Source organism: Limulus polyphemus, unplaced genomic scaffold (assembly GCF_000517525.1).
Source record: "Limulus polyphemus unplaced genomic scaffold, Limulus_polyphemus-2.1.2 Scaffold410, whole genome shotgun sequence".
Taxonomy (NCBI): domain Eukaryota; kingdom Metazoa; phylum Arthropoda; class Merostomata; order Xiphosura; family Limulidae; genus Limulus; species Limulus polyphemus.
In genome coordinates this window covers 321,575-333,071 of record NW_013666020.1, presented here as the reverse complement: position 1 = coordinate 333,071, position 11,497 = coordinate 321,575, and the positions used below count along the sequence as shown (strand labels likewise).

The window sequence follows — 11,497 nt, the reverse complement described above, 5'->3', positions numbered from 1 at the left end:
AGGTTAATTCATCGTATTGTTAGCCGACACTGGGCAGCTGTAGTACATAATTGAATAGAGTTGTTTAAACATTTGTTTACCGAAACTAGTCTGGCTCACAGACACACCCCTAATGAAAGAATAGACCATTCCAAGCTTTTACTTGTTAAACAAATGTTTAAACAACTCTATTCAACTTGTAAAGAATGCCGATTTTAACATTAGCTGAACATAGACATTAGTAATAGAGAAATAGAAGAATATATAGAAATTGGTAGAATATATGTTTAAAACTGATGGAATTTAGATGTTGCTGTTTGTACAATATAATAGGCTACATAGTTTAACAATTATACTAACAACTTCTGATCAAAACTACGCTAACTGTATAGATCAGAACTAAAGAAAAAAAAACACTTTTAACTTAAGCAATCTTGTATACCAAACTTAGTAGAACTACTTTGTGTCACAAATCAATTAACAGTAACTACAAACTATCAAAATTAAGCTGCATTGAATCATGAGTTGGGACCCTCACTGTTAACCATATTTTCGGCTTTAGTCCCAATAATATCGGCTGGGCGTAGCTCAGTGATGAGCATGCCCGAACTAAGAATCAGGAGTTCATGATTCGTGTTCCTTTTCCGAAAACACACTCCACAATTTGAGGTTGTGGGTGGGTGCACTATAAGAGTGAGAGTCAAATCACATTATTCGGTTAGACAAGAGTAGCCTAAGAATTGGCGGTGGTTGTTGTTGACTAGTTAGTTTCTTCATGTCTATCATTCCAAAATTAGGCCAGCTATGCGGAGATAGCCCTTTGTGTAGCCTTGCGCGAAAATTCTAAAACGAACAAACACAATAATATCTCACGAGCTTCCACCAGTTTCGGGAATTTAGTTAATTTTTGTAATTCTTACTCGAAGTCAACATTACAAAATAATCTTAGTGAATGTAAAAATTAAAATTAATTGTTAAAATAGTTACAAGTTACTTTAAACATGATAACCATTAATATTAAAAAAAGAAAAAAAAACATGAAGTAAGACGTTACTTACACATCTTGATGAAAAGTGCTGATAGTATTAGACATGAACGGTAAACACTGGAAGAATACTGGCGTTAACAATACTAGAAAAATAAAATACAAAGTACAGCCCGGAAAATAAAAGGCCCTATTACTGGTAGAACAAGCGTTAGCTCTTGTGACATATAAGATTTAACACTAGTAGCATATGCACTTTAACGTTGGTAGCAAATGTTTAACATTGGTAGAAAGTAGGCTTTACATTGGTAACAGGTAAGCCTTAACAGTGGTAAAAAGTAGGCTTACATTGATAACAGGTAAGCCTTAATAATGGTAGAAAGTAGGCTTTATATTAGTAACAGGTAAGCCTTAACACTAAACAAATAAACTTTAAAAGTGGTAAAATATAGTAGGCTGTAATGATACAACCTAGAACAAACAAACTTTAGTTTTGATTATAAATAATACAATCGATTTCAATTTTGTAACTACGTTCCAAAATAATATAATAGAGCAAAAAAAATATGATTTTAACATATTTTCTTTTGAAATCTGCGATAGTTTAGTCGATTTGTAAGCAAGATTAAGCATGCATGATGTATAACAGCCTTTTCAACTTCAATCGGCTTTGTATTGAGGCCTTACACAAAAGGCTAAGACAACGAATGAGGTGTAGAAAGGAAGACCCTAGATATGATGATGTCACAGTGCTGAATGGGTGGTCGAAATAAAACAGCTACCGTTGTGTGGCGCTGCACTAGCTTCTTGTGAATTCATATAATTTTACGCATTGATGTAGAATAATAACAAAAGCTGTACAAACATGTTGTTGTTATTACTTTTCTAACAAGATAATTTTGGTATGAGTGATAAGGAAAACTGGAAACTTGAACCAAGAAAGTACTACCCAAGACGATGTCGACGGACAGATTTTATCGAAGGAAGTTTATGCTTCTCCTCTTGTCTGTCAAAATTGAGATGGTTGATGTTGTGGTAGTTTATCTCCCTCTTTCTTTCCTTTTTTGCCTCTTGGTACCAGTTGACAAATCTTTAAGAGCATTGTATTGCATGAAAGATTTTTGTGTATGACTTCGCCCCCCAGTGGCACAGCGGTATGTCTGCGGACTTACAATAATAGAAACCGGGTTTCGATACCAGTGGTGGACAGAGCACAGACAGCTCAAACAAACAAAAGCATATGATGTCATGTTTTTCTTTTTTCTATTTGCGCTGACCTCCTAGTTCGTATATTTTCTGTAAAAGTTAGCCAGTATTTTGTTTTTCGTAAGCTATCGGTTAAAAAAAATCGGAAATAGTTACTATTTAATTTTTTGTCGTTTTTTTTACTCTTAAGATTAACACCGATATGACATTTCTTCCTAGTTGTTTGTGTGAGTAATGTTTGATATTTAGACGCCATCCCCCCCCCCCTGTGGTACAGCGGTACGTCTACGGACTTACAACTCTAGAAACCGGGTTTCGATACCCGTGGTGGGCAGAGCATAGATAGCCCATTGTGTAGCTTTATGCTTAACTTCAAACAACAGTATTTTCAGCGGACTTACAACGCTAGAAACCTGGTTTCGATACCCGTGGTGGGCAGAGCACAGATAGCCCAGTGTGTAGCTTTGTGCATAATTACAAATAAAAAAAAATACAACAGTATTTTGACGTACATGACGATATATATTTTTAATTTAAATTACCTCTTTATAATGTAATACATATTACAGTTTTTATTAGGAAAAATCTTTCTTTTTAATATGTAAACTACCACATGATCAAAACTCGTTTGAGTAGTACTTATATAAACGAATTTCTTTGAAAATATGATTCGATAAGATGTTCCTTTCTGTATGAAATCAGTCACAGTTCATGAACTATTCCTTCGCTTTCTTTGTCTCCAAGTTTTTTCAGTATCATGTTTCCTGAGACAACGTTATCGCTTTTGTGTAAATATGTTTGATAAATTCCCCGCTAAAGCAGGAACAGACTAAAGAATGGAGTGGTTGACTGAGCCCTGATATCCCCTGAGAATGCATCTTCCGAAGAACTAATATTAAAGACATCTTTGCTTTCAAAACACTTCCATGTTCCTTTGCTGTCATGTGACCGCGTTGCAGAGCGCCTGCCTTGATAGTGTACAAACGATGTGAAATAGTGAATCATTCAGGCCTATCGATCAAATATTCTCTTGGTGTAAGTTCCGTCTGCCTGGATGAGGAAAATTTTGTAGATTTATGAACGTCTTTCAGACCTTCTGGTTCGAGTAAATCTACAGTAGTCAGAAAATTGACCAGAGTCAGATCTTTAGTGGAGTTCCAATTTCTTTAGTTCGCTTCGTTTCAGGTTATCGATATATTTTTTATCCATTGTTACTTTGCTGACGTTTGTCGTGTGTTTTGAATTGATTTTCCCTCTTCATCTAGAAGGGAAAAAAGGACCACAGAGTAAATGGTTGTTAATATGTTTTTAACTGTATGTGATTTCGAATCTTACTTTACTTGCAGTGGATTGTTTGTTTGTTTTTAATTATGCACAAAGCTACACAAGGGCTATCTGTGCTCTGCCCACCACGGGTATCGAAACCCGGTTTCTAGCGTTGTAAGTCCGCAGACATACCGCTGTGCCACTGGGGGGCACTTGCAGTGGAATAGATTCTTATGTGATGTCTGATTTTAGGGGAATTTTAAAATGTCTAAAATAGAGAAGTTTTGTAATAAAAGCGACGCCAAGCTTTGCATAAACTTTTGATTATTCCCCCTTTTTGACATTATCAAAGTTATATTTATTTAGAACATATATTTTAGTGAATACTCAAAAATAAAATTTCACAAGTGACAGATATACCCACGAGTAATGAATTGGCTATCCACTTCTGGCAAGCTTCTGTCCTCAAGGTATCAGTCAAAACATGGTCTAGTTTGTCATATTATATAACATTTTTCTTAGCTTTTCAGGAAGAGACAGAGGAACTGAGATAAGTTGTATCAGTAGTTTTTTTTTTTGTCGTCGTTGTAAGCAAAAGTTGAAATAATAGATACAAAAATAGGATTTCAAGTCAATTTCTTTATTTCTATCCCACTTGTTAAAAAGAACGATAAAACAGAAAACCGAGAGTCACAATACATTAAGGAATGGATTATAAACTTTATTTCTACAGTAAATCTGCTAGTTTTGTTTTTATGAAATTCCACACACCCGTTCACTGTCTATTTTGTCGCGTAAATATCATTAAGGGACAAAAAATTTTCGAAATTTAATCTTCTCAAGTTGTGTTTTAGACATTAAAATACAGAAAAGTGTCGCTCGATAAAAGAACAGGGGTGAAGAGAGGTAAGGAAAACAAGAGGATGGCGCTTCTTATCGCAGGAGGAAGAAACTCAGAAGTTCATCTGGAAGTGACAGCTATCCTTGAATTCTGTTACTGAATACTGATGTTCCCTAACAACTATACCACACCTGGAGTGACGTCAGAAATGGTCTCCCTGGTGACTCGTCCATCTATACTAGTTAGATTATTTAAGGATTAAGAACTGAAAATCGACTACTGATGCAGAGTGCCCTTACTGGTAATAGAGCGTACAGGGGTTCAAAACATCTCTTCATTGGATGAGAAGCAAAATTATATTTAAACGTTATTTTTCATTTAAGATAATTTATCCTTCCTTTTTTTAATGTTTCAGCAGTTCTTTTCTTAACGGAATTACAAAAAGTTAAGAAAAAAGCATGAACTAAGACGGATCAACAGTAAACAGTCTTGATGTTTGTTAAAAAAAAGTTCGCTTTGCATAGGTATCTGTAATGTCAACACAAATGACAAATTTATGTATACGTACTCTGTATTTGAAAGTGAGTACAAAAGATGAGTTTGTAAAAGTACGCTTTTATCAGGCAGGCGGTAGCATTACCTATGTAGGGGTGGCCCAGATTGTTCATCGAGATGATATTTTAAATATCTCCTGAATAGGTCATCAGAACTTTACAGTACTATACAATGTTTCCCTTTATAACAATATCTATGCCATGACTGAGTCACAAGTTCTGGCAGTGTCTGTAAATATTATAGCAAAAAGTTTGAATTTCTTGTTCTTCTTTCCGCTGCGTCTCTTTTATTACATGATAACTCAAAAACCAAAATAATGGTGTCAACCAATTTCACTGAGGTGACATAGTTTCAAACGGAGTATCCGCTTCTATAAGTATTATTAATAACTAGTAGTAATTAAAAAAAAATCATAATTATAGTGTAAACGATGTTATCATTACCCCTTGAAGTCAGCTTTTTTACAGATATTTGGTGTTTCTTTAAAAAGCGTAGGTACAGGGTGAAACAGGATTTACTATCCAATAATAGATAAACAATAAATACTACAGTTGGAACTTGGTTATAAATACAACACTTCTATGTCTGTTGAAACACTACATTAAGAAAACAAGCAAATAAGTAGAGAAAAAACTTTTCATAAAAAGGAAGTAAATGTAGGGATGGCGAATATCAGTCAATCTTTCAAAAACAATGCAAACAAAATAGTAGGGATGGAATTTGTATCATCCCTACACAATAGAACAGGCACACAGTGTAGTAAAATGTTAACAGACAAAAATAAGATAAATTAAACTCAGTAGGGTTGATGCAAATACCATCTCTGTTATCTTGTTTGCATTCTATTTGAAGGATTGATATTAGCCATCCATACATTTTCTTCCATTTTGAAAAGTTTTCTTTGCTTGTAGACAACCTCGTATTATCTAAACAGATATATCTCATGAAAGTTGCGATGAGACAAATATAAATATAACATAGTTTTCAACAAAGTGTGTTAAATTGTTTGTAAATGAAGTTAACAATTGTGTGGAACTTTTGTTGATCAAAGTCTTCCCTACGAAGGGGAAAGTCAAAATGTCGGTGTTAATAAGTCAGTTTGAATGCTGAAGTTATATTATTTAGTTAATTTTCAAACGTAGCTGTATTGATATTTAAAACCCAGGAGGGAACATTATGGTATTATCGTTGTGTATATGGGCATAAAATTAACTTATATATAATATTATCATACTTTATTATAGGGGATCTCTTAAGATATAGATATTTCATTGTTATTATTATTATTTTTAGAATTCTTTCAAGAAATGTTGGACAAGTCTCAGAAGGAATTCCACGAGATGTTTCTTCGAACATACGGTATGTTGTACGACAGGAATTCATACATCTTCAAGAGTATGTTCCAGGATCTCAGGAGTTATTATAATTCAGGAGGAATCGACCTGTCCAAAGCACTTGGCGCGTTCTTTGATACGCTCTACAGGAAAATGTTTGAGGTAAGTTTCTTTTCTCTTCTAGTTTTGTGTAAAAAGGTAAGTTTCTTTTCTCTTCTAGTTTTGTGTAAAAAGGTAAGTTTCTTTTCTCTTCTAGTTTTGTGTAAAAAGGTAAGTTTCTTTTCTCTTCTAGTTTTGTGTAAAAAGGTAAGTTTCTTTTCTCTTCTAGTTTTGTGTAAAAAGGTAAGTTTCTTTTCTCTTCTAGTTTTGTGTAAAAAGGTAAGTTTCTTTTCTCTTCTAGTTTTGTGTAAAAAGTTCTACAACTGCAGCAGTTACTTATGAATTACGCATTTGAAGTTTTTCTTCTTTTTTTTCAAACATAAAAGTCACAAATAAAACAAATATATTCAACAAAAAATATAGATAGCAGTGAAGGTCTTTTTTGTTTCTCTGTGACTTTTCAGTTTGGACAAACTTTGGCGTGATGTTTGATACTGCTATTCCTTGATAAAGCTGATACGTTTGGAATAAATAAGGGTGTTTTTTGGAGATAAGTCGTGTTTCTTTTTTTTTTTAAATTACAGTATCTTTTATTCCCAAGTCGAAATTACGGACATTGAAAAATGCTGAAAAAGGCTTACTTGATTTTGCTTTAGTTCAACTAATCTTTCGTTTTTATGTGTTTTTTTTTCAGTTGCGAAAATTTTAAGTTTGATTTGAACATAGCTTGAAATTATATAAAAAAGGATTTTTCTTTTCTGTGTACTGTGTTTCTTGTTGGACTGCTTTACGTTTGGATTAACAGTCAACGTGTGTATATTTTTAGCAATAGTGTTATTTTATGTGTAGCGTCTCCCGATGGGACAGCGGTAAGTCTACGAACTTACAACGTTAAAATACGTGGTTCGATTCCCACAGCAGATAGCTCAATGTGACTTTGCTCTAAAATAAACAATTTATCTTTGGAGGATATTTCAAAAATTCTACGACATGACAGTTGTGAGTAATATTTTGATTTGAATCAATATTTTAGACTTTGTTAAATATAAATATATGTTTAGGTAAATAAATCAGCGTTAAGACTACATTCGTTGCACTTGGAGTTGGGAGGGATTGCCATTAGCGATACCGGAAGCAAATTGTCATTGGTGGGGCAGGGGCGATAATAAAATGAAAACTTTCCTTGACATCAACGAAAGAGTCAGAAATTAGCTTTTGAACTTTTTATAACTAATTTTAGGGGGTTAACAGCGAGGTTATTATAGAATACCATTTGGTAGTTCTACTCCAGTGCATGTAGTTCGCTATTATATTTCTTAAGTTAAAAATAAATGTTCCACTGCGCGTGCTTGCTGTTTGTTACTTTTAGTGACAGTATGCAAGTGACAATAGAGACGCCGAAAAGTAAACTACGGCATGGTACAGAATTACAAACACATCTTTGACGGCTAGTGAAAATGCATTAAGGTAAGAAATAGTTTTCATTATGTTCTTATTTTACACGCGTTATACGTGTGTTTCATTTTATACAATTTATTGATGTATTAAGTCGATAGCCGTGTATGTAACATTTAGTGTACAATGAGGGCACAAATTAGCAAAAACTAGCCGCAGCGCCATCGTTTGGCCTAAAAGTAATACATGACCGTCAGGTAATATTGATGGGGCATAACATCATTCAGTAACAAAAGTATTTAAAAGAAACGTTAGATAAGCCAAATTATTGGTGGTACAAATGCCCCAGTGCATCACCGGTTCCAGGTCTCGTGTTTGTATTGGCTTTTTCACGGCTGACGAAAAAGATGTAGTCAATTGCAATCTTCGATTCTTTAATAAATCAATGTAAAAGGCGCACAACGACGATCTTAAGGCAGAGAGACTGTAATACTACAGCTACGTGTGAAATACTACTTCAGCGAAAACCTCCTGTGGAGGATTGAGTATGTTATATTAAAATGATTTTGAATATGCCTATTAGCAAGCCACATGACAACAATAGTCAATATATAATCATGGTGGAATGGAATGTATCAGAACTACGTTTTCACAGTGTTTGGAATTGCATAAGTTGTGTGATGCCGCCTAAAATAAATCGATTTTGGTTTTTACTTCAGCCGCAAAATATTCATACTTTCAGATCATAAAGATGTGTTCAGGTCGGATATTTAAACTTTCCAAGATGGGGTTATTCCTTGTACTTGATGGAATTGGAAAACAAATATATATGGCTTAACTTGGGTCACTAAAACCATCCAGAAAGAGATCTGCAACATGTGGTAAGCAAATTGTGGCGTCTTCTAACAGGTGAGAGTCCACAGACACAAAGGTCAGTGATAAAAGCCGTTCACCCGCCTCAGGCAATAGTACATAACATAACATAATAAAGAAGAATCTCATTCTGAAAAAGCGACATAGGTTACGTGTAAATAAATTTCTTTCACAACATATCTGCTCAACCGTTGCGGTCCTCAGATAGCTGGAAAATGAAACACGAATTCATGCTATTCCATTTGAAGACTGGCGAAGTAACCAGTGTATTTTTGTGTTATTGGACTATTAAAACAGGTGCTAAGAAATCACCATCCTCGTACACTAGATGGATTATGGAAAGCAAGCAGGGAGAAGTAGCGTGATTTGGAGAAGACAACGTCGTGACAGAGCCTTTTGCGACGGAAACTATGCTACAGGGATATTATCATGATACATAGTCTTCAAATAAAACATGACTGGACCCAGCTGCTAGAATTATATCTTAGTGAACCCATACTTTGTTGACCTTGTTTCCAAGCAAGAGATTCGTCTTTATTATGTTGTATATATACTGTTGCCTGGGGCACATGGACGGCTTTCGCCCATGACCTTCGTGTTCGTGGGTTCTCAACTGTTAAAAGACGCCACGCCTTGGTTACCACAGCTGTGCTACGACTTGTTGGAGGTATCTTTCTGGATGATGCTGGTGCTCCAAGTTGATCCATATTCTTTTGTTCTCCAGTGACATTAACTATAAAGTATGTTCTTAGTATATAAATATTTTGCATTGGAAAGGGTGCAACATACCCTTCTAAAAAACGATCAATTTTCGGTAGCATCACGCCGTCTACTTAATGCAAAACGAAATCAAAATGTAGTTCTGATATATTTCATTCCACCAAGACCTTATATCTGGTGTGGTTACCACGTGTCTTGCTGATATCTTGTGACTGTCACATGTAGTAGAAATATTTTCCCATTCCAATGCCCTTTTTTCTGACTGGTCAGCTACAGAGGTAATATGTATTGTGAACGAAGTTTTGGTACTTTCACGTCAGATTCGGTCCTACTTTTTAGTATGTTAGTTCGTTTTTTCTGGTGTGGAAGAGACATAACTTGTTACAGACGTCTCGTCACCATCTTAATAATCCCGTACCTGTGGATCGCGCATACTTTGTATCTCTTGAGTTTACCCACACGTCAAAGTTTATTTTACTCTTCACTTTTTGTTTGAACACAGTCTATTTAGAACATTTTTCTTCTTTCATTTATCTTATGATTTCAATGCTCGACAAGATAAACCATTTTTTATTTCACTTCACACTATGCTTTGTTTCTTTCATTTCATTTGTAACAATTCATATCTGTCCTTCTGCACAATAATCACAATTCCTTTGTTTTTGTGGAAATCGAGTGACTATGAGCTAGATTTATCACTGAATTGTCACAGCAACATGTGAACCTCTACCGGTAGTAATCGATTTAAAAACAAATCAGTTATTTGTGGGTAAATATAAATTAAATTTCTTGTACATCAGACGTTGAATAGTCATTACATAGAATACATCTGTCTGCCTCTACTTCACCTAATTATACTGAAGATAAGACTTACGTGTTTGTATAAGAATACTTTGAGGTATTGCAGTCTTTACAAAAGTAGTCTGTAATGTGACATATTTTAGGTTCATTTGCTAATCTTTATTTCGTAAATTCGTTTATTTGCTCCAGGTTTTGAATAATCAGTACACCTTCAGCGACAGTTACCTTGCCTGTATCAGTGATCACATGGAAGAACTGAAACCTTTTGGCGACGTTCCAAGGAAACTAACGTTAGAATTAAAACGATCTTTCATCGCAACTCGAACTTTTGTGCAAGCTCTGGCAGTGGGCAGAGATGTCGTCCGAGAAATCATGGAGGTGAAGAGTATTTGTTTAGGTTAATTAATTATTATAATATTCAAACATGTCTATTTTTAAGTGTGACAAGTGTCTCTTCTGTATTAAGTTGCTATTAAAAAGATCGCAGCTTATTATGGTTTCATTACAGTAAAATAAAACCCTCTTTTACAGAGTTTACAGACTAAGTTTAAGGTGTTGGTTTAATTTAGGGAGAAGATCAAGATCCCATAATGAAAGGAAAAATATCTCTTTCAGGTTAAACGCAAAATTTAGCTGTTGATTAACATTTGCTATGAAGCTATAAAGTTTAGAAATCGTTCGTAGATGACTCAGTGATTACTTGTTTACAGAGATTAAGTTTAGGATCTTCAACAGGCTTAGTAAAGGTATTAAGCACTATCTTATTCACGAACATCGAATAAAATCTGAATGTAATATGGTAGATGTCAAACATTTTGGAAGATTACGAAGTAGGGGTATATCGCGCCTTTACTTACCTGGTAGAAAATAGTATAAGTTGGAGTTACCTTGCTTTTCATTGTATTAGTAATAATTTATAGTAGACTTGCTTTACGTTCAGTTATTTTGAATATTATGAAGTGAATCTACTTTCCGTTCAGTTATTTCCGAAGATCTTTCTTTAATACAAAACTACACAATACGTTATCTGTCAACCGAGGGGGAATCGATTTTAAAACTCCGATATGTTACTGCTGGCCCACTGGGGGTTTTCGAAGATAATTATAGAATTTACCCATGTCTCAGTTTTAATCTTTTTTTTTCAGCAGATAATATAAAACAAACCAATGTAACGTGTCAAAAATCATTTTAAAGGTAATATCTAGTGTATAACTTTAAATTGTATGCTTAATTACAAATAATATATCTTTAACGGCCTGGTACACTTTCGCATGATAATAAACCAGGATATATTTCAACTTTCTCGTTCGTTTGTTGGTTGTTGATAGCATGAAAAATAAGGCACAGCTAAAATTCTTTAAAGTTCGTCAAATGTATGATAGAATTAAAGAATAATTCACGCTACACCTAGTAAGCACGTTAGTCTCAATATCCCAGGGAACC

The 11,497-nt window shown here is 34.4% G+C and overlaps 1 protein-coding gene across 2 annotated transcripts in view; it reads left to right on the top strand.

Annotated features, from left to right (window-relative positions):
- LOC106458057 (glypican-6-like) overlaps positions 1 to 11,497 on the top strand; it is a 115,059-nt gene that overhangs the window by 62,861 nt on the left and 40,701 nt on the right. For both annotated transcript variants that reach the window (XR_002610302.1, XM_013917511.2), the window contains exons 3-4: positions 6,126 to 6,328; positions 10,244 to 10,432. Coding sequence is in view for 1 of the 2 variants with exons in the window: in XM_013917511.2 (XP_013772965.2) it covers positions 6,126 to 6,328; positions 10,244 to 10,432 (392 nt within the window). In the remaining variant the exon portion in view is untranslated. The remainder of the gene's footprint in view (positions 1 to 6,125; positions 6,329 to 10,243; positions 10,433 to 11,497) is intronic.